Source organism: Drosophila obscura, unplaced genomic scaffold, assembly GCF_018151105.1.
Source record: "Drosophila obscura isolate BZ-5 IFL unplaced genomic scaffold, ASM1815110v1 contig_150, whole genome shotgun sequence".
In the NCBI taxonomy this organism is placed as follows: domain Eukaryota; kingdom Metazoa; phylum Arthropoda; class Insecta; order Diptera; family Drosophilidae; genus Drosophila; species Drosophila obscura.
Genome location: NW_024542736.1, coordinates 9994966 through 10014015, shown reverse-complemented (window position 1 = coordinate 10014015; position 19050 = coordinate 9994966). Strand labels below are relative to the sequence as shown.

General features: G+C 47.8%; 7 protein-coding genes across 10 annotated transcripts; 4 read left to right on the top strand and 3 right to left on the bottom strand.

The window, feature by feature from the left end:
* Window positions 1-252: 252 nt before the first annotated feature.
* LOC111069422 (vesicular integral-membrane protein VIP36) lies at window positions 253-1961 on the top strand. Its single transcript, XM_022359488.2, has 5 exons — window positions 253-481; window positions 568-683; window positions 758-955; window positions 1035-1364; window positions 1426-1961. The coding sequence occupies exons 1-5, from the start codon at window positions 358-360 to the stop codon at window positions 1630-1632; spliced, it is 975 nt and encodes a 324-aa protein (XP_022215180.2). The 5' UTR covers window positions 253-357; the 3' UTR covers window positions 1633-1961.
* LOC111069421 (adenomatous polyposis coli protein) lies at window positions 1863-5599 on the bottom strand. Its single transcript, XM_022359487.2, is given in 4 exon segments — window positions 1863-2421; window positions 2485-3564; window positions 3566-4714; window positions 4778-5599. Coding segments are annotated over 4 exon segments (3282 nt in total). The 5' UTR covers window positions 5411-5599; the 3' UTR covers window positions 1863-2001.
* A 193-nt stretch (window positions 5600-5792) lies between these two features.
* LOC111069486 (28S ribosomal protein S24, mitochondrial) lies at window positions 5793-6554 on the top strand. The gene is made up of 3 exons (XM_022359570.2): window positions 5793-5901; window positions 5962-6154; window positions 6217-6554. Exons 1-3 carry the CDS (start codon window positions 5884-5886, stop codon window positions 6504-6506), a joined length of 501 nt encoding a protein of 166 aa, XP_022215262.1. The 5' UTR covers window positions 5793-5883; the 3' UTR covers window positions 6507-6554.
* LOC111069485 (TBC1 domain family member 7) lies at window positions 6160-7841 on the bottom strand. The gene is made up of 4 exons (XM_022359569.2): window positions 6987-7841; window positions 6698-6929; window positions 6556-6639; window positions 6160-6490 (listed from the first exon to the last, which is right to left on the bottom strand). Exons 1-3 carry the CDS (start codon window positions 7544-7546, stop codon window positions 6556-6558), a joined length of 876 nt encoding a protein of 291 aa, XP_022215261.1. The 5' UTR covers window positions 7547-7841; the 3' UTR covers window positions 6160-6490.
* On the top strand, window positions 7622-14452 carry LOC111069480 (unconventional myosin-Ia). Of its 4 annotated transcripts, none has more exons than XM_022359558.2 (18): window positions 7624-7703; window positions 8021-8215; window positions 8278-8393; window positions 8456-9554; window positions 9627-9690; window positions 9789-9802; window positions 9882-9966; window positions 10033-10127; window positions 10190-10337; window positions 10403-10725; window positions 10782-11029; window positions 11093-11789; window positions 11873-11932; window positions 12033-12364; window positions 12427-12562; window positions 12635-12787; window positions 12847-12974; window positions 13028-14452. In XM_022359558.2, exons 2-18 carry the CDS (start codon window positions 8111-8113, stop codon window positions 13149-13151), a joined length of 3927 nt encoding a protein of 1308 aa, XP_022215250.2. In that variant the 5' UTR covers window positions 7624-7703; window positions 8021-8110; the 3' UTR covers window positions 13152-14452. The 4 variants fall into 4 exon arrangements, with proteins under 4 accessions (XP_022215254.2, XP_022215250.2, XP_022215252.2 ...); XM_022359559.2 differs by having other exon boundaries at window positions 7699-7829; XM_022359560.2 differs by lacking the exon at window positions 11873-11932.
* Window positions 14301-16916, bottom strand: LOC111069481 (4-coumarate--CoA ligase 1). Its single transcript, XM_022359564.2, is given in 4 exon segments — window positions 14301-15463; window positions 15537-15624; window positions 15627-16222; window positions 16697-16916. Coding segments are annotated over 3 exon segments (1632 nt in total). The 5' UTR covers window positions 16207-16222; window positions 16697-16916; the 3' UTR covers window positions 14301-14499.
* Window positions 16917-17200: 284 nt separating this feature from the next.
* LOC111069484 (mitogen-activated protein kinase p38a) lies at window positions 17201-18862 on the top strand. The gene is made up of 2 exons (XM_022359568.2): window positions 17201-17353; window positions 17410-18862. Exon 2 carries the CDS (start codon window positions 17470-17472, stop codon window positions 18568-18570), a length of 1101 nt encoding a protein of 366 aa, XP_022215260.2. The 5' UTR covers window positions 17201-17353; window positions 17410-17469; the 3' UTR covers window positions 18571-18862.
* The last annotated feature ends 188 nt before the right edge of the window (window positions 18863-19050 follow it).

Below are 19050 nucleotides of genomic sequence, written 5' to 3'. Positions count from 1 at the left end.
GTTCAAACCTTATTTAATAAGGAATCGAATAAATGGAAGTCCCTAACATAAGCCAGATTGTAGAAAATTGATTAATCTATCTGATAAATTTACATTTTTAGTTGTTTAAGTCCTAACTAGGTAGTAATATTAAACCGAACTTCAAAATCGAGGAATATTAACGCATCTTGTCGTGTTCGTCGGTATATTTTTACAGTGACAAGGTATATTTCGGTATATTTCTGATGATCGTTTGGTATATTTTATAGCTAAGTTCGCGGTCACACTGTCACAACCGGCAAAGAATTTTTTGCAAAAATATTTTTATTAGTTTTTCGAATCAAACCCGAAGGAAATCAGAGGCCGACGAATGCAGAAATGACCCAGACGATCAACACAAATTGTCTCCTGGCGCTCTTTGTCGTCGTTTTGGCATCGGATACATTTGGTAGCGATGGAGACTACATGAAGCGGGACCATAGTTTGGTGCGTCCCTTTCAAGGTATTTTATTTATTGTGATGCGGGCTTACGTGTACCTCGAACAACTGCGACTGCAACTGGAACTGCATTGAACCATTCAATTCCAGGTGTTGGCGTCATTCTACCCCACTGGGACTTCATGGGCAACACAATGGTGACCAGCAACTATATAAGACTGACGCCGGACTTGCAATCAAAGAGCGGCGCACTTTGGAACTACAATGTGAGTATACTTACCTGTGATGTTATCAGGGTTTTTCTTATGATTTTAATCTAATCTAACTTGCCCCTCTTAAGCCCATCATGACACGCAACTGGGAGATACATTTGGGTTTCAAGGTACACGGCAAAGGGACTGAACTGTTTGGCGATGGCTTTGCTGTTTGGTATACAAAGGAGCGCATGCAAACGGGCCCCGTCTTTGGCAGTAAGGATTACTTCAACGGATTGGCCATCATTTTGGATACATACAGCAATCACAACGGTCCCCACAATGTACGAAAAAACGCATACATTTTACTGATTCCATGTACCATGACTAAGCCTAAGCCTTCCGTCTGGTCTGTATTTTTAGCACCAACATCCGTACTTGAGTGCAATGGTAAACAATGGCAGCTGGAGCTACGACCACGATCGCGATGGCACTCACACGCAGCTGTCAGGCTGTGAGGTGCGGTTCCGCAATGTGGAATACGAGACACTCATCAGTATACGCTACGAGAACGATATTCTGTCCGTGTCGACGGACTTGGAGAATCGTAACGAGTGGAAGAGCTGCTTTGTGGTGGCGAACGTAGAGCTGCCCACGGGCTACTACTTGGGCTTGTCGGCCACCACGGGCGACTTGTCCGATAACCATGACATCCACAGCTTTAAGTTCTACGACATTGATAATAACGTTTCAGTATGTACCCATGGTATTTATCAACAAAACCATTTAATTGTTTTTTTATTCTTGTCCGCAGCATGACGAAATTGTGCGACGCACCAATATCATACCAAATGCAAAAAGCTTTGAACCACCACGAGAGCACAAAGACGACCCCAAGCCGGGCATGTCGAATGCAAAAATATTCTTCATACTGCTATTCGTTGTGGTTGTGGCGGCTCTGGTGGCCATATTTGCCATCTCCTACTTCAAGGATCGCAATGCGCGTAAGCGTTTCTATTGAGGGATGGAGATAGATGCCGCCTCAAAGCTAGTCGTAGCTATCATCAAAGCATCATGTTACGAGTGTCGCGTCTCGTATCTCTACGCGAGACTCTGCGGACTAACAAAACAAAACCCAACTTTATTTATACCGACTGTATCACGCATACTTATTCCTTAGGTTTTCCCATTTGATCCTCCCGTGTCCTTTTTCCTCGAGCGGTTAGAGTATATATATATATTACACGTGTTGAAGAGCGTTAAATTTAAGTGCAAATTTTTAATCTGAACTATAGGAAAATTGAGACCGTGTTACAGCATAGACAAAAGATTAAAAGCCACAAGAAAACCATGTATGTGTGTGTGTGTGCGTGTTGCTAGATTGAGAAATCTACACTCGATGCTCCTGCTGGCGACTACTGGCAGTGGGTGGATGTGGTCGTCCTCCGGCTAGCATGGACTCGATCTGCCTCACCTGATTGCTGACAAAACGATCGCGGGCGCTTCCCTCCTGCTCCTGCTCCTGTCCCTGACCCTGCCCAGATGATGCTGGTTCACTCTCGGACTCTAAGGCATCGTTGGATTTGTGCATTCCACTGAGGATGCACTGCTCGAACAGCGACTTGGACTGACCATCATCATCGTCCAAGGAATCGTCCGAGCTATAGTTGAGCTTGCTGCCATCATCCATGGTCTGTTTCCTCTGGCCATTTGTCTTGGACAGTGTGCTGGTACTGGTGTTGGCATGACTGGAACTGGTGCTGGCACTGGCCCCGCTTGGCTGTGGTCTGCAGCTACCAGCCGCTATTGCCTATTAACAAGTATAATTAATGCATTTATTTCCATTGCTGATACGCGGCTTTAAATCACTTACCTGGCTCAGCAGATTGCAGTCGTCATCCGAGTCCATCGAAAGAGAGCTGAGCGAGTCGCTTCTCTTTGGCGGCAGACGCGGCTCCACTTCCACATGCGAGGTGGCATTGCGTCTGGGTGGAAGCTTGGGTGCCTCTTCGGACAGGTGCACTGGCAGCTGAGAGACTGGACCTGCCCGCGTGGAGCCCACAGTCAGATGGGATAGTCCCGATATGACCGAGAAGGTGCATGGGCTGTCCTCCACATAGTATTTGCTCATCTCGTCGGAGACTGGCAGATAGCTGGGCAGCGAACTGCCGCCACAACGCATCTTGGCGATGGCATCCTCTGTGGTTGCGGCTGCCAAAACTGGTACGCGTGGCGGCGGTAGTCGCTCCTCGTTGGCATTCAAATCGTTGGGTATGGACAGAGTGGACAGTTCACTGTTGCTGGGCGCCTTGGAGAGCAGGGCCGGAGTGTCCTCGGTGCAGTAACTGCGTGGGTCGTCTCCATTCCCATTGATATCGTTTCCATGCGTTTCACGATTGCCATTGCCATTGGCGTTCGAATCATCCAGAATGCTCAGGTTACTCAGGCTGGTGGCACACGAGAAGACAGCGGGTGTGTGCTCTAAATGGAATCTGTTCAGCTTGTCCTCGAACACATTGTCTTGGGCGTTCCTTGGGGTCGTTGTCGTCGTCGCATCATTCTGATTCTGTCCGTTCGGCAGATTTGACATTTTACGATCGCGTCGCGGCGACTGTGGCATACTCTGGGTGGGGGAATCGGGCAGCTCTGAGGGCGAGATAACACCGCTCTGCATTCGGCTGTATTCGCTGATGACGGAACCATTATCCTCGCAAGCAATCGTCTCATCATCCCCACCCACAAGCGAGTCCATTGAACTGCGTCGCGAAAACATCAAAGGTGTCTCCAGCGCCGAGTCAATGTTTTGCGGTGTATTGCTGTGCAGCGCCAGAGCTCCAGGCGGCGGCTGTGGCGGCTTTGTGGGCGTTTTGGGTGTCATTGGGTCTGTCGATTTACCCGTCTTCTCTGTCAGACTGTTGAGGGAATCAAAGCGACTGAAACTGCCCGGTGTTCCCTTCCTCGCAATAGTTGATCGGTTGCTCTCCCGTCTCAGTGCCAATTTTCGGTTTCGCTATGGAAACTGGAACAAGCGCGGAGGCGGACTCTGATTTGGCCAACGGCAACGCATCGCTAATAATCTCACTTGCCTCTGCTTTCAGCTGTGGCTCTGCGGTGCTGGCCGTTGTGATCGATCGTCGCTCTTTGTAGCGTGCACTAAAGTCCGTGGGCTGATCCAAATCGATCTCGAAGGTTTTGGTGTCAGGCTTATGCTCCATGTACTTCATAGAGTAGTCAATGGGTTGCTCCTCCGTGGGCGTTACAATCTCAAAGGGGTTCTTTGAGCCGCCCTCGGACTTGCTTGAGTATTTTGTGGAGTCGGATTTTCCCGAATAAATGGATTCGCGACTGCCGCCGCATTTTCTAGTCAAAAATTCAGCCTTGCCGACTGTTGCTGGTCGAACTTTCTTCAGGGATCCCGTGGGATTGGAGCTTAGCCGCAATGAAGTGTAGCGTCGGGGCAGGGTGCCTGCATGTCCTGCATCATTTTCCAAGGAAAGGGAATCACCGTTGGGTATCAGCTCTAGAGCCGCCCTAAAATTCACAAGATTCTTTAGAGCCGAGGCACTGCCCTCGGCAATCATGGAATTCTTGGAGGCGATCAGAGCACGCAGCAGGGGTATGGCATTGTGATCGATAAGGAACTGCTGATCTTCGGGACAGCGGGCCGAGAGGTTCCACAGCGTGCCACAGGAGTTGCTTACCACGGTAAGACTCTCCGACTTCAGCTGCTGAAGCAGGATGGACAGGCCGTCGTGCCGGCGTAGAATCTCACGATAAGATTCGCAGACGGCAATGTGACTGGAGACGTTGCGCAGTATACCGCCAGCATTCTCGATGATCTTGAGCGTCTTGCTGGGCCCCTCGTAGCTGAGCATGCTCACCAGAAAGGCCAGTGCCCCGTCCACAGCACAGAACTCTGCCTTGTTTGTGCTGCAGTGAGCCGAGAGATTCCACAAAGCCGAGAGCACAGCCTTCAGTGTGTTTTCGCTCTTGTTCTGCATGGCTGCACGGGCCAGGGCCGTCACTGTGCCCAGCTCATTGAATATGGTCTTCATGTGCTTGTCAGCGCGCCACGACAGATTGCGCAAAACTCCAGCCAGGACCTGCCACATCGAATGGGTTAAAATGGAGAGAAATCGAGAAATGATTTGAAAGCTGATTCTTACCTGAAGCAGATCATCGGGCGCCGTGTTTAGCTGGGCAATTACTACCTCCATAAATTGACGCTGACCGCATAGGTAGGACTTGTTGTGGACATTTTCATCTCCGAATGTGAGATTTGTCAGAGCCATCAGTCCGTAGCTCCTCACCGCGTTGCACTGTTCGCGCCCCGCTGCCGGCCCATGGACAGCGTGATCGAGATGCACCAGATTGGGGATCGCCTTCAATGCGCCTAGCTCACACATGGTCATGCGGTGCTCCTCATCAAAACTGGCCTTCATCAGCAGCTTCATAGCAGCCAGGGGATGCCGATCTTCGTCGTCGGCTATGGCCTCGCCACCGCTCTGCAGCTGTGTGCGCAGAAAGTTGCAATAGTCGAGGATCTGGTCGAGCAGTCGCAACATCTTGACCTCTCGCTGGCGCTCCTTTTCCTCCGGATTGCTGTGCACAATGTTATGCAGCGCTTGGCTGGCATATTTTCGGGCTGTGGCCAGACCCTCGTCATTAGCGTGCAAGATCTGCACCAGAATTTGAATGCAGTCGGAGCTGCGCAGATCGGTGCAAGTCTCCACATTTCGGGACAGCTCCAAAAAGTTGCGCGTCAGTTCCAATCTCGTGTCACTCTCGTTCAGCGTCATGGCTTCAAATAGCTGTCCTGACTTTAAAAGGCACTCTCACTGGAGGGCATGTGCATGTGGAATGCCTAGCACAGGCTTATTCCAAGAAGATCCTTGTTTTATTGTCGCACCTACAGGTAGATATCACCATCACCAGTTGATCCTTAATTTGTGTCCTTTCTTTCCAGCCATTTTCTAAGCGCACGATCGCATAAAACTATCGATAGTTTTCGCTACAGATCGATTGTCATCGACCTAAAGTTCTTCTCTAACAATGGTTTTAATGCAGTTATATTAGTAACTTAACGCTTATAGATTTGAATGATTATATATTTAATGAAACTAATCATATTTATTTGAATATAATTGGTTTCGTTTTTACTGTTCACTGATTGTATTCCAACACAAAAACATCGCACGCGCATTGACCATCTCTAGCCAGCTGTTACGTCACGGCCAAACAGCTGTTGGACGCAGATTTTTACCGAAAAATAATGAACTTCCTGAAAAAGGTGAGTTAAACAATAATAAAAAACGGATTTAAATGCAACTAAACTCTGTTCCCGATGCAGTTGGTGCCCCACATGGCGCTGGCCGAGACGCAGCTCCACAAATCGGCGGCCCTGCACACTAGTGCAGTGTGCTGTCGGGTGCAGTCGGGCCGCTACCGCATAACCACAAAGCGGAACAGGCCGCTAACCTACGAGATGGCCAATCCACCGCATTTCATTGGACACCGCAAGTCCTGGAACTCGTGGAACACATGTAAGTTCGAGGGCAGTATATTGTCGATAGTTTATTTACGAAATTTACCCCTACTTCAATAGCTACACTGCAGGATTCGCAGCGTCCGTCACAGACGGCCATTGAGGATTTGTTCATAAGGAAGTTCATCACCGGCACCTGGCATGCACTGGTCTGCTCCGAGATTATCATTAAGCGCCAACACAACACAATACGCATCGCTTCGATCATCCGCCAGGCCATCAGTCCACGCAAAATGTATTTTCTTATTGGCTACACGGAGGAACTGCTCTCCTACTGGATGCAATGCCCCGTCACGCTGGAACTGCAAACGGTGGCCGACAAGAAGGACGTGGTCTTCAAATACATTTAGTTGCTTACGCTCTTTACTCGTGTCCTTAATAAACATTTTGTAGAATTACCTAATGCGTGTAGTCCACTTCGCTGTTGTTTATCTGCAGCGACTTGATGGCCTTGTTAACTATGACACCATCGGGATCCTCCACCTGAAAGACAATACCACGTTTATTATATGCGATTTGGCAGCGGGATGTTTCGCCTTACCGTTTCTATCAGCCTTTTGACCTCTGCCAGAGAACTTTGCTTGAGGATCAGGTACCTTATATCCTTGACTAGCTCCACAAAGAGGAACACGACAATTTTGCGCGACCCACCGACCACCTTGTCCCAGATTTTCACCAGCACCGTCTCACAAATGACGCCAGCAAAGCAGGTGATGTACCAGTTGTCCAGCAACACCGAAGTGCTCTCGAATAGACCCAGCTGCTCCAAGCGGCTAAAATGAAGAAAATCAAAATGAATTCCACGCAAAAGGAACTTTGATTTGACATACTTGAACAGTGAGAGATCCTCGCGCTTGAGCAGGATTTGTGTCTGCTCCTTTAATTTGGGGCATTCTTTTTTCAGCTCGCGTGTGTAATTGTAGAATCCCTTTGCTATCCAATAGGTTTCCACATCGTTGGTGAAAATTTGCAGCAGAGTTCGCATGATTTCAATGAAATGAGTGTCATCCGCCTGAAGTGTGGCATTCGCATTGCCGTGCCACAGTCTATTGGATTCCAGCAGCCACATTGTGTGCATGACCAGCTCCTTCTTTTGGTCCACACCACGCAGCACGGACACAGCCCGGAGCAGGTCCTCATAGACCTCGCGACGTTGGTCCCGTATGTAGTCCGTGGAGTTCCTGTGAAGTGGCAGAATGCCCATGACTAGCGACCAAAGACAGTTTCTGTGCAAATTCGGTACGGTGTAGTTCAAGCAGAATTGCTTCAACTTGTTTAGGTTGCGTATGTCATCCTCCAGCAGCTTGTTCAGCGACTTGTTCTCCTCGACGCTGTTGATAAGGCATTTCTCATAATAGCTGGATCGAAAATTGCGCTCGTCGGTATTCATTATCCATGGATTTTGTCAACAAACCGAAAGAAGAATTGTGTGTGTGTGTGCGTGTACCATCGATAGGCAACTGGGCAATGGTCCAGTCGATAGGTTGTAGTCTGCCACCACTAGTACATACTGGATCTATCTGCAAAATGCCTCAATATCTGAAAAGGTAAACAAAATGTGCAATTCGGGCCAAAGAAAAGGCAATTTGTGTTGACGGGGAGGCTGGAGAGTGCAACTGGAAGGTGCTGGATCCACTGGAGACGTGCGGGGGCTGCCAAATGCCAAGATAACTGTATGTGTACACCGTGGCGAGGCTGTTGCACGACGCGAGCCAGAAACTGAAAATCAATAATTCAATCAGAAAATCAAAACACGGATTTGCCCAGATGCAAGCACACGTTCGCGATAAATTATGCAATTGTTGCAGCCATTAACCCTTCTTCTTTCACGCCTTTCACACCTCTCGCACCACCCCACCCGCAGTTGATATTCAAATGTTGGGCTCGTTTTCTGCTGCTGCTGCCGTTGCTGTTGCTGCTGCTGCCACTACTGTTGTTTTAATTGGGTGTCGCAATGGAACAGGAAATCGGCACCTGGGACTCGGTGCTGCTCGAGAATCTGTCCGAGGATAGTTTTGTAAACAACATCCATCAGCGCTATAAGCGGGATCATATATATGTAAGAGAAAACATGCACAATTTATGGCCACTAGCTGCTACTCTGTCTATTGTGTCTTCCAGACCTACATTGGAACTTCTGTTGTGGCTCTGAATCCATATCATCACATATCCGAGCACACGCTGGACAATGTCCGCAACTATGGCGACAAGGGCATCTTCCAGCTGCCACCCCACATGTGAGTAGTGGATTGCCAGTGTCCATGGTACAGCTTCATTCTCCTTACTATTTTTCTTTTAGTTACGGCCTCACCAACCTGGCCTACCAATCCCTCAAGGATCACAGCGAGGACCAGTGCGTGCTGCTCACGGGGGAGAGTGGAGCAGGAAAAACCGAGACATTTAAAATGATTGTCAACTTTCTGACTCACATTCAGGATCGCTCGTTCTGCCCCACTCCGAATGTCTTGCGCAAGCAATCGTCCACCAGCTCGGCCAGCGGTGTTCCCGTGCACGCCCACAGGCGTGCCTCGAGCAGCTGCTCCGGCACTGCCAATTTTATTATATGCAAGAACAGGGCCGAGAACGCACCGTCGGCCATTGCACGTCGCCAGTCACCGTCGCCTGGACCATCGCAGCGCTCGAGGACGCGCGCCGAGAGCATTGAACGCCAGAGCAGGCGTAATATGCGTGAGAAAATCGTGGACTTTGATTTCTCACACCACAAGAGCAGCGAGAACATCAGCACACTGATCGAATCGCATGCCGCCTCATCCTCACATCACTTGCATCCAACCAAGTCATGCTTCAAGCATCAGCAGACTCAAGCTCAAGCCTGCACTGCCACTGCCACTGCCACACTGCCCCAAAAGGGGGCAAGCAACAACACATCGCCCAAGTATGCCATGCTCTCGCACGGCGGCTGTCGCCAGTGCGGCCACAGCAAATGCATACGCGCCCAGAGCCTGGAGAAGGAAGAATGCGGCGCCGCCGAGTCGCCGGTTCTGCTGCTGCGCGGCAGTAATAGTCGTCTATCATCCACTACCGCCGCTGCCCACCAAAACAATCTAAATCGCGGTAGCTGCTCGAATCTGGTGCGCCAGCACTCCACAGAGAGTCAGCCAGAAAGGGATCGGGATCGGCACTCCCTAATGGGATCCACGCAACGTATTTCGCTGTACGATGCACACAAGCTAAGCAAAGTGCTGGGCGAGCTGCCGCCGCCGTCGCATCATCCTAGCTCGGTCTCGGTGTCGCCCACGCCTTCGGCCAGCTCCTCACTGCATCGACGCCACAAATCGCCCACACAACGGCTGCGTGAGTGCGTCACCTGTGCTGATGTCTTTCTAGAGGCCATGGGCAATGCCTGTACGCTGAAAAACAACAACTCCAGCCGATATGTAAGTGGTGGGCTAATCATACATACATAAGTGCCATGTAAATTACAACTAAATGAATGTCTCGCTTTTCAGGGAAAACTATTTGATATTGAAATTGATTTTAGGGGCGATCCGATGGGAGTGCACATAACCCACTGTAAGTAGAACCCCCTACCCCCCGAATAGGTCACTATACACATATGTATGTAAATCCATTAACCATTTCGGTATTTGTCTCCATGCTTGCCCAAAAAGATATGCTGGAAAAGGTTTGCTCTTAGACAAAAAGTTTTTGATTTTTGTTAAAGTTTTCTGTTGCTAACATTTTTCCACCCATCCCTTCCACAGACGCGCATTACGGACACCATCATTGGCGAGCGAAACTTTCACATATTCTACCAATTACTATTGGGAGCTGATCTCCAGTTGCTGAGTAAATTATTGAACTAATTTTACACAAGGCTTTTGCCTAATAAATGTATATCCCAAATGCTTTTAGAATCGCTCAAGCTGTATCGAAATGTGGAAAAGTATGAGCTGCTGCGCAACACAACTGCCATGGAGGAAGATCGCTTAAACTTTCATTATACCAAGGTCAGTTCTCAGTCCCTAGACCTGAAAAGTGGTTATACCCTTCTATGATCTATCATTTATAGCGTTCTCTGGACGTACTGGGGCTTAGCTGTGATGAGACTAGCTCCATTTTTCGTGTCATTGCTGTCGTTCTAAAGCTGGGCAACTTTATATTTGTGCCCGTGACCAATATCGATGGCACCGAGGGCTGTCAGGTGTCCAATGTGTATGGTAAGCTCTGGAGCATGAAATATCATATAATTAGAATCACATTAATTAATTCATACTCCTTGCAGAGGTTCAAGAAACCGCTCAGTTGCTTAATCTGGAGGCTCAAGTGCTAATCAATTGCCTGACGCGTGCCAACAGTTCGAACAGCAGTCAGGAGGATGTGGGCTCCGAAATGGATGCCCGACAGGCGGCCAACAATCGAAATACACTGTGCCGCACACTCTACAGTCGTCTGTTCACGTGGCTGGTGAACAAAATCAATGAGACCCTGAAATCGACGCAGCGCGAAAAGAACCTGGCCCTGCTCGACTTCTATGGCTTCGAAGTGCTCGATCACAATTCGTTTGAGCAGTTTGCCATCAACTACAGTGCCGAAAAGATCCATCAGGCAAGTAAAAAATCAATAATCAAAAATGTTTCTCTTGTTTTAACTCTTTTTGGCAGAACTTTGTGTTCCATTTACTGCGCTCTGAGCAAGAGCTGTACATACGGGAGGGATTGGAATGGTCGCGTATTGATTACTTTGACAACGAGTCCATTTGCGAGCTGATTGACAAGCCAAGCTATGGCATCATCAGCCTGATCAACGAGTCCCATTTGAGCAGCAATGAGGCACTGCTTTTGCGTGTCCAACAATGCTGTGCAGGGCATCCAAATTTCATGACCAGTGGCAGTAATTCCATGTGTTTTCAGTGGGTATTTCCCTTCCATCCAATGAATTTATTTTCATGAATATTTGTATATTTATTTTGCAGGATCCGTCACTTTGCCAACGTTGCTAACTACTCGATTCATCGCTTCCTGGAGAAAAACTCTGACATGCTGCCAAAGTATATAAGTGCCGCCTGCTATCAGAGCAAACTGTCGCTGGTGCAGAGCCTGTTCCCCGAGGGCAATCCACGCCGACAGACGAGCAAAAAGCCCAGCACTCTCAGCTCGAACATACGCACCCAGCTGCAAACGTTGCTGGCCGCTGTCAAGCATCGTCGCTCCCATTATGTGTTCTGCATCAAGCCCAATGAGGGCAAGCAGCCGCATCAGTTCGATCTGGCTCTGGTACAGCATCAGGTGCGCTACATGTCACTAATGCCGCTGGTCCATCTGTGTCGCACCGGCCATTGCTATCACCTGCTGCACGTGAAGTTCTTTCATCGCTACAAGCTGCTCAATAGCCTCACTTGGCCCCATTTCCATGGCGGTAGCCAGGTGGAGGGCATTGCCCTGATCATACGCAATCTGCCGCTGCCATCGGCAGAGTTCACCATCGGCACCAAGAATGTGTTTGTGCGGAGTCCGCGCACCGTCTACGAGCTGGAGCAATTCCGACGCCTGCGTATCGGTGAGCTGGCGGTGCTCATCCAGAAAATGTTTCGCATGTATCATGCGAAGAAGCGGTACCAGCGCATGCGACACAGTCAGATGGTTATATCGAGTGCCTGGCGCACATGGCGAGTAAGTAGTGACAGCTACTCAGCATCAGTTCCAGCTTCTACCTTAATTTTTCGTTGATTTTTTCTGCATGTTCTTCTTTGTAGGAGTGCCGCTTTGGCATTCCCTTCACGGGTCGTAGGCACTTGTGGAGTTTATATCGTGTTGTAAGCATTGCATGTTGTTACCACACTTTCTCTACCACTGTTTATTCCTTCCCACTTATTGAGTATCATTGTCTGATATTCTTTATTATCCATTCGGCAGGCACGTGAAGAGTATCGATCGCTCAAGTACAAACGCCAGGTAAAATGGGCCATCGAGGTGATAGCTCGCTACTATCGCCAGTGGAAGATACGCCAGTTCCTGCTGACCATACCGCTGCGGCTGCCACCGAACACACTGAGTCCGCTCTCCACCGAGTGGCCGGCGGCGCCTGGCTTCCTTGCAGACGCCTCTCGGCTCTTGCGCTCCATATATCATCGCTGGAAGTGCTACATATATCGTCACTCCTTCGATCAGACGGCGCGCAATCGTATGCGTGAGAAGGTTACGGCCAGCATCATATTCAAGGATCGAAAAGCCTCCTATGCCCGCAGGTATGGATAGCAGACTATTCACCATTTATCCGCTCTAATCCTGTATGCCTCTTCCTTGGCAGTGTGGGGCATCCGTTTGTGGGCGATTATGTGCGTTTGCGTCACAATCAGCAGTGGAAGAAGATATGTGCCGAGACAAACGATCAATATGTGGTCTTTGCGGACATAATCAATAAGATAGCCCGCTCCAGTGGAAAGGTAAGCAGCAACGGCAGAAAGTCTCTGGATGAAAACTGAGCTGAAAGATAAATATTTATTGTACGCTTGCAGTTTGTACCCATTCTGCTGGTGCTATCCACTTCATCGCTGCTGCTGTTGGACCAGCGAACTCTGCAGATCAAGTACAGAGTGCCTGCCTCGGAGATATATCGGATGTCATTGAGCCCCTACCTGGATGACATTGCTGTGTTCCATGTGAAGGCGGTGAGTGATGGCTATAGGCAGTTGGCTACAGAGTGGTGATCGAATCGTTTGTTTTGCAGTCTGAATTTGGTCGTAAGAAGGGAGATTTTGTGTTCCAAACGGGCCATGTCATTGAGATAGTGACCAAAATGTTTCTAGTCATACAAAATGCCACAGGCAAACCGCCAGAAATACACATAAGCACAGAGTAAGTACATCTGATGCGATCTGGTACAATATATAATGCGAGATTCCTTGCAGATTTGAAGCAAATTTTGGCCAACAGACTGTCATCTTCTCGTTCAAATACGGTGGCATGTCGGACTTAGCACAAGGCCCGCCAAAGGTCACGCGCAAGGCGAACCGCATGGAGATAATTGTGTGATCCGCAACAGAATCTAATCATAGCTACGAGTTATCACCTTAGGGCAGCTGGGTTCGGTGGTCCGTATCCATAATACATACATATATGTACATCATTTTACCAGTCATCATGCCTCTGCCTCATCGTCGTTGTCGTCTTTTATAATGGTCCCAGGGATCAAAATACAATTTTAGCAATATTTAAACCACACACACACATTCATTTACAGCGTAAGAAAAAGGTTTTTTTTGTTCACAAGCGACAATCAGGAGAGAGATTCAACCATAATTTGTTGTCATTTGTTGTGCCAAAAAGGGAAACTAGTAGGAAGCGGTAGGGGAATAGGAGAACTAATTTTAGAATGCACTCGTACTTTATTTATGCAAAAAGCAAGCAAACGAAACTAACGAAGTGAACAACTGAATTTATTCATCTAATTTGTTGTGTTCGAGTGTCGAGCGATTTTAGGTTTAAGTGTAAGTTCATATGTCATGCACCAAGTCGATTAGAATTGCAACAATAAGTACGTACTGGCTACTGGAATGGGGAGCAGTGTAGTGGATCAGTGAAGAACGTTAGAGATTTTACACAAACTATTGATATATATATATACATATATGGTATATATATGTATGTATTTCCGTTATAGAAACCAAGGCATTTCTCTTAAATTTTAAGGTTTCATACACAATAATTAGTGAACTAATGCTAGAGAACAGAACAGAACAGAACCACACAGACATATATAAACATAAAAACAAACCTCTTTATATACCACACACTCACACAAATGAATCCCCCAGTCGATAGTGAACAGATCTCTTTCCTATCCTCCCCATACAAACCAAACAAAAAATGTTAAGCAACTATTTACAAGAACAGAGCAGAAGTGTAGCTAAATATTTCAAATAAATATATACACATAAATATATATACATATATATATTGATATATATATATATATAGGTACATATATGTAAAGAAGAGTCTGTATACTCGCGTAACAATATGGGTAGCAGGACACAAGAGTTTGTTTGAGAGATCGAAAATGTATTGTAAGATGTGTAGTGGTTGGATATGCATATGTACAGATGTATGTATGTATAACTCTTGTTATTGATAGTTCCGGACATCAAATGTATATGGCATCTGTAAAGCAAAAGGCCCAAATTGTGTCCGCGAGTTACGTATTTCAATTTTATTTAAGTTTTCAAAGAATACGAGCCAAAAAATACGTGAAAACAAAGCGAAAAAAAAAAAAAAAACAGTTGGTAGTTTATAAAACAAAGTTTAGCAATAATAAAAACGATACATATAGTAAACGATTTGTACAATCTAAACAGGAGGGGCGGGGTTAGGGATCCTCCGCTTACAATTTGGACTTTGGCTTCTTGAGCATGTTGCGCAGAATGCGGCGCAGGATCTTGCCACTCGGATTCTTTGGAATTTCATCGACGAAAATCACGCCACCCCTCAGCCGCTTGGCGGGCGAGGCATGCTCGTTAACAAACTGAATCACATCGTTCTCCGTCAGCTGCACATTAGCCTGCTTGACCACAAATGCCAGTGGCAGCTCGCCGGCGGCCTCGTCGGGTTTGCCAATGACAGCCGCATCCTTGATCTTCTCGTGCGTAAGCAGCAGAGCCTCTATTTCGGCTGGTGGCACCTGGAAGCCCTTGTACTTGATCAATTCCTTGATGCGGTCCACAATGAAGAACTCAAAGTCATCGTCGTAGTAGCCAATGTCGCCAGTGTGCAGCCAGCCATCCTTGATGGCCGTCTGCGTGGACTTGGAGTCGCCAATGTATCCCTTCATGATGCCATCGCCCTTGAAGCAGAGCTCGCCGCGCTCATTGGCTCCCAGCAGCTTGCCCGTGTCGGGATCAATCACCTTGGCGTAGATGCCGACTTTAAGGACACCGACGCTACCTGGCTTGCAGAAATCATCGTTCTGGACGAGCACACTGAGCGTGGACTCGCTCAGGCCATAGCCCTGCCGAATGAATGGCACTCCAATGCGCTCTTTGATTTGATCCTCTGTCTCGCGGGAAAGCGGTGCGGCTCCGCACAGCAAGACCATCAGGGACGACAAGTCGTACTTGTCCACAATCGGATGCTTCGCCAAGAAAACCATTAGTGGTGGCACCATGAACGCCATTAACACGCGATACTTCTCAATGGCCGAGAGGAAGAGGTTCTCCTCGAATTTTGGCAAGTACACAAGACGGGCGCCCATGCAGCCGGTGGTGATGAGTGTCAGGCAGCCGAAGGCATGAAACCAGGGAATAACTGTCAGGAGCGTTATCTCCGACATGGGAATCATCGTGGGTTGACTGTGAAAAGACAAGGAATACATTGTATACATTGTATACAAATACATTGTAGGGAATCGCTGAGGTCACTTACATTTGCGAGTCGAGGGTGGCCAGAAGATTCATCTGGGTTAGCTGCACACCCTTGGGAAGGCCTGTGGTTCCCGAAGAGCAGACAATAGGGAAACATCCTCATTTTTGTTCGCCACTGGCGATAAGAACTCCGACTTTGTCTGGTACTTGTCGTTGTCCATCATATCGTTGAAGGAATAGATAGTCTTAAAGTTCTTGGAGCTGCCGCTGAACGAAATGATGCCCTTTACAAACTTATTCTTGCTGGCTACCTTGGCGATGCGATCGACGGTCATCTTGGAGGCGAATATGATCTTTGGCTTGGACAGATTAATGGCATGGTCCACCTCGCGTTCCGAATAGGTGACATTGAGGGGTGCCACCGTGGCGCCAACAGCAAAGCCGGCAAACATGGCCAGTGCGAAATTGACGCTGTTCTCGCTAGACAGCCCAATGACGTCGTTCTGCTTGACGCCCAGCTTCTGGAGTATGTGAGCCAGTCGCACAATCGACTTGTGCATGAAGCTGGCCGTGTATTCGGCCCCACTGACAGCATCCACAAGCACCGTCTGGTCTCCGAAGCTCTTGTATTTGTCCAATACGAACTGGCCCAAGGATCTGTAGTCCTGGGCCTCACGTTCGGTTATGGGTCCGCCATATACAATGTTGCCAGGCAGCAGAGTCGAAGTCATTTTGACTAGTACTGGACTGCAAAAGAAGAAAAACAATTTGTAGTGGGAGTGGCTGGTGGGGGTGGTTTTTATGCTGCAACAACCCCTTGAACAGCAGTTGCTTCTCCGTTTCTATCCTGTTCCTTCGACAAGAAAACCAACAAATATTAACAGTCTTTGAACCCCCGCAGCTAATCTAATCGCTGTCCATTAACAGATATATACATATGTATGTATTTCTGTAGCTTAAGTCTCATGTTAACGTTGCTGCTGCCGCTGCTATCACAGAGATTTGATTAAACAGAATATGCATGTTAAAAGTCCACTGTCCACGTTCCAAAGGTCGCAGTTCATGGCTCGTTGTGGTGAAAACGAGATACAATTTTTCATCCCATCACAGCTGGGCCTCGTTTGGGGTCGAGGGATTAACAAAACCTGGGAACCTTTAAATTCTATACTGAGGGGCGCGGACCTTTTAAACAGGCCCCATGTTTTCAATTTACTAACTTACAGTCACTTTTTTCTGGGTCACAACTGCTGTGGGGCGAAACGGACGCGAGCGGCTTCGGCGAAATACTAAACGTTCTGATGGCCGGCGAATTGTCACCCAGTGTTTATGACACGATTAGATTAACGTATTTGATAATGTTCAGGCTACCAGTGCGCAGGCGCGTGTTGGTCGCAATGACTTCATTCAGAGAAAATTAAATATTGCGAAAAAACGAATCGGCGCCCTGTGTCTGCAATTCGATGTAAATGTAAACAGCAGCTGATTGCCTATCGAAATCAATGCAGCCAGTCTGGCAGCGCCGCACATTTATTTTTATTTAAATGCGGTACAATTTAAAAGTTAGCGCATATTAATTTACCAAGACACTATTGATATTCATGTGAAATAAATCTTCGATTTGTTGTAGCTCAAATGGATCGTACAGCAGAACTCTGAAAGCTGGCCCTAGTACTCGTTTCAATTATGTATTGCTGTGTAGCGCACACGAAATTCGTTGCTGTCCCGAGAACGTTTCTCTGATTCACGTCCCCCTAACACGCATCACAACGAAGTGGAGTAATAGAACAAATAAATATGCTTTCGGACGTTTCTTGGCATTCCTGTTCGTAGTCTTGGGCGTGCAGTGTGCCCGTGGAACTGGAACTGCTCAAGATAAACGTAATCAGACTTTTTTGTTTTGCTCGTATTGCTGTTTAATATCTCTACTTTGATAGGTGCCAATAGTTCAAGGCAACGGCAACGATCGCGAAAGCAATAGGAGCAGCAGCAACACCATGTCAGCGTCAAAGACCCAAAAGTTCTACAAATTGGACATAAATCGCACAGAATGGGAAATCCCTGAGATCTACCAGAACCTGCAGCCCGTGGGCTCTGGTGCCTATGGCCAGGTCTCGAAGGCACTGGTGCGGGGCACCAACATGCATGTGGCCATAAAGAAGTTGGCACGCCCTTTTCAGTCGTCCGTGCATGCGAAGCGAACGTATCGCGAGCTGCGACTGCTGAAGCACATGGATCATGACAATGTAATCGGGCTGCTGGACATATTCCATCCTCATCCGGAGAACTCGTCGCTGGAGAGCTTTCAACAGGTATACCTGGTCACCCATTTGATGGATGCGGATCTGAACAACATCATACGGATGCAGCACCTGTCCGACGATCACGTACAATTCCTGGTCTACCAGATACTCAGGGGTCTAAAGTACATTCACAGCGCTGGTGTAATTCATCGCGACCTGAAGCCGTCCAACATTGCAGTCAACGAGGACTGCGAACTGCGCATTCTGGATTTCGGGCTGGCTCGTCCGACGGAGAACGAGATGACTGGCTATGTGGCCACACGTTGGTATCGGGCCCCGGAGATTATGCTCAACTGGCAGCACTACAACCAGACGGTGGACATCTGGTCCGTGGGCTGCATTATGGCAGAGCTGATCACGCGACGCACTCTTTTCCCGGGCACCGATCATATTCATCAGCTCAACCTGATCATGGAGATGCTGGGCACGCCGCCCGATGACTTCATGAAGAAGATCTCATCGGAGAGTGCTCGCAACTATATTTTGTCGCTGCCGCCCATGAAGAGACGCAGCTTTAAGAAGGTGTTTGAAAACGCCAATCCGTTGGCCATCGATTTGGTGGAGAAAATGCTGGAGCTGGATGCTGAGAAGCGCATCACAGCCGAAGAAGCCTTGGCCCATCCGTACTTGGAGAAGTACTCGGAGCCTAGCGACGAGCATACCTCACCGCTGTACGATCAAAGTTTCGAGGACATGGATCTGCCGGTAGACAAGTGGAAGGAACTCATCTACAAAGAGGTCACCAACTTCAAACCGCCACCGTCTTTTGCTCAGGTTCTACAGGAAATGAAATGATAATCGAGCAACTGGAAAAGCGCAACCATCAAGGTCTTTAAGTATTATTCAGGAGAGAATTTCTATTTTTATACCCATACAACAAAGTTGTTTAACTGATGACTTTTGTACTCAAAAGGCACCAAAATCTTAATGTTGACTAATATTTTTGTGTTGTATATATGTATGACAATTTGTTATTGCTTGCCACTAATCTATATCTATTCTTTGTATTGTATATTAAAGGCGTGTTTGATTTTCGTAAAAGTTGAATTATTTCAAGTTGTCACGAAATTCAACCGCATAAACGTTATCCGCATGAGGCACCGTTTTTCGTAGTTTTCCGATCTGGCAGCACTGGTAGTCCAGAAATACATTGTACATTGAAAACTCAAACTATGCTATTTCACATTTTCCTGCAACACAATTATGCTGTTTATGCTCTGTTTTCTCATTTCCTGCCTGAATTCCGGTCATAAGCTAGGAGTGACTCCACTCTAT

What these genes read in the sequence shown, in the direction of transcription:
- LOC111069485 (XM_022359569.2), bottom strand. Translation starts at nt 7,546, where the DNA reads ATGAATACCGACGAGCGCAATTTTCGATCCAGCTATTATGAGAAATGC. An exon ending in GAGGATCTCTCACTGTTCAA is followed by an intron (nt 6,930 to 6,986) that starts GTATGTCAAATC and finishes TCTTCATTTTAG; the next exon opens with CCGCTTGGAGCAGCTGGGTC. An exon ending in TCAAAAGGCTGATAGAAACG is followed by an intron (nt 6,640 to 6,697) that starts GTAAGGCGAAAC and finishes ATTGTCTTTCAG; the next exon opens with GTGGAGGATCCCGATGGTGT.
- LOC111069480 (XM_022359558.2), top strand. Translation starts at nt 8,111, where the DNA reads ATGGAACAGGAAATCGGCACCTGGGACTCGGTGCTGCTCGAGAATCTG. An exon ending in GTGCCTGGCGCACATGGCGA is followed by an intron (nt 11,790 to 11,872) that starts GTAAGTAGTGAC and finishes TCTTCTTTGTAG; the next exon opens with GAGTGCCGCTTTGGCATTCC. An exon ending in AAAGCCTCCTATGCCCGCAG is followed by an intron (nt 12,365 to 12,426) that starts GTATGGATAGCA and finishes CTTCCTTGGCAG; the next exon opens with TGTGGGGCATCCGTTTGTGG.
- LOC111069484 (XM_022359568.2), top strand. Translation starts at nt 17,470, where the DNA reads ATGTCAGCGTCAAAGACCCAAAAGTTCTACAAATTGGACATAAATCGC.
- LOC111069486 (XM_022359570.2), top strand. An exon ending in CTGGAACTCGTGGAACACAT is followed by an intron (nt 6,155 to 6,216) that starts GTAAGTTCGAGG and finishes CTACTTCAATAG; the next exon opens with CTACACTGCAGGATTCGCAG.
- LOC111069422 (XM_022359488.2), top strand. Translation starts at nt 358, where the DNA reads ATGACCCAGACGATCAACACAAATTGTCTCCTGGCGCTCTTTGTCGTC. An exon ending in TTTGGTGCGTCCCTTTCAAG is followed by an intron (nt 482 to 567) that starts GTATTTTATTTA and finishes ATTCAATTCCAG; the next exon opens with GTGTTGGCGTCATTCTACCC. An exon ending in ATCACAACGGTCCCCACAAT is followed by an intron (nt 956 to 1,034) that starts GTACGAAAAAAC and finishes CTGTATTTTTAG; the next exon opens with CACCAACATCCGTACTTGAG.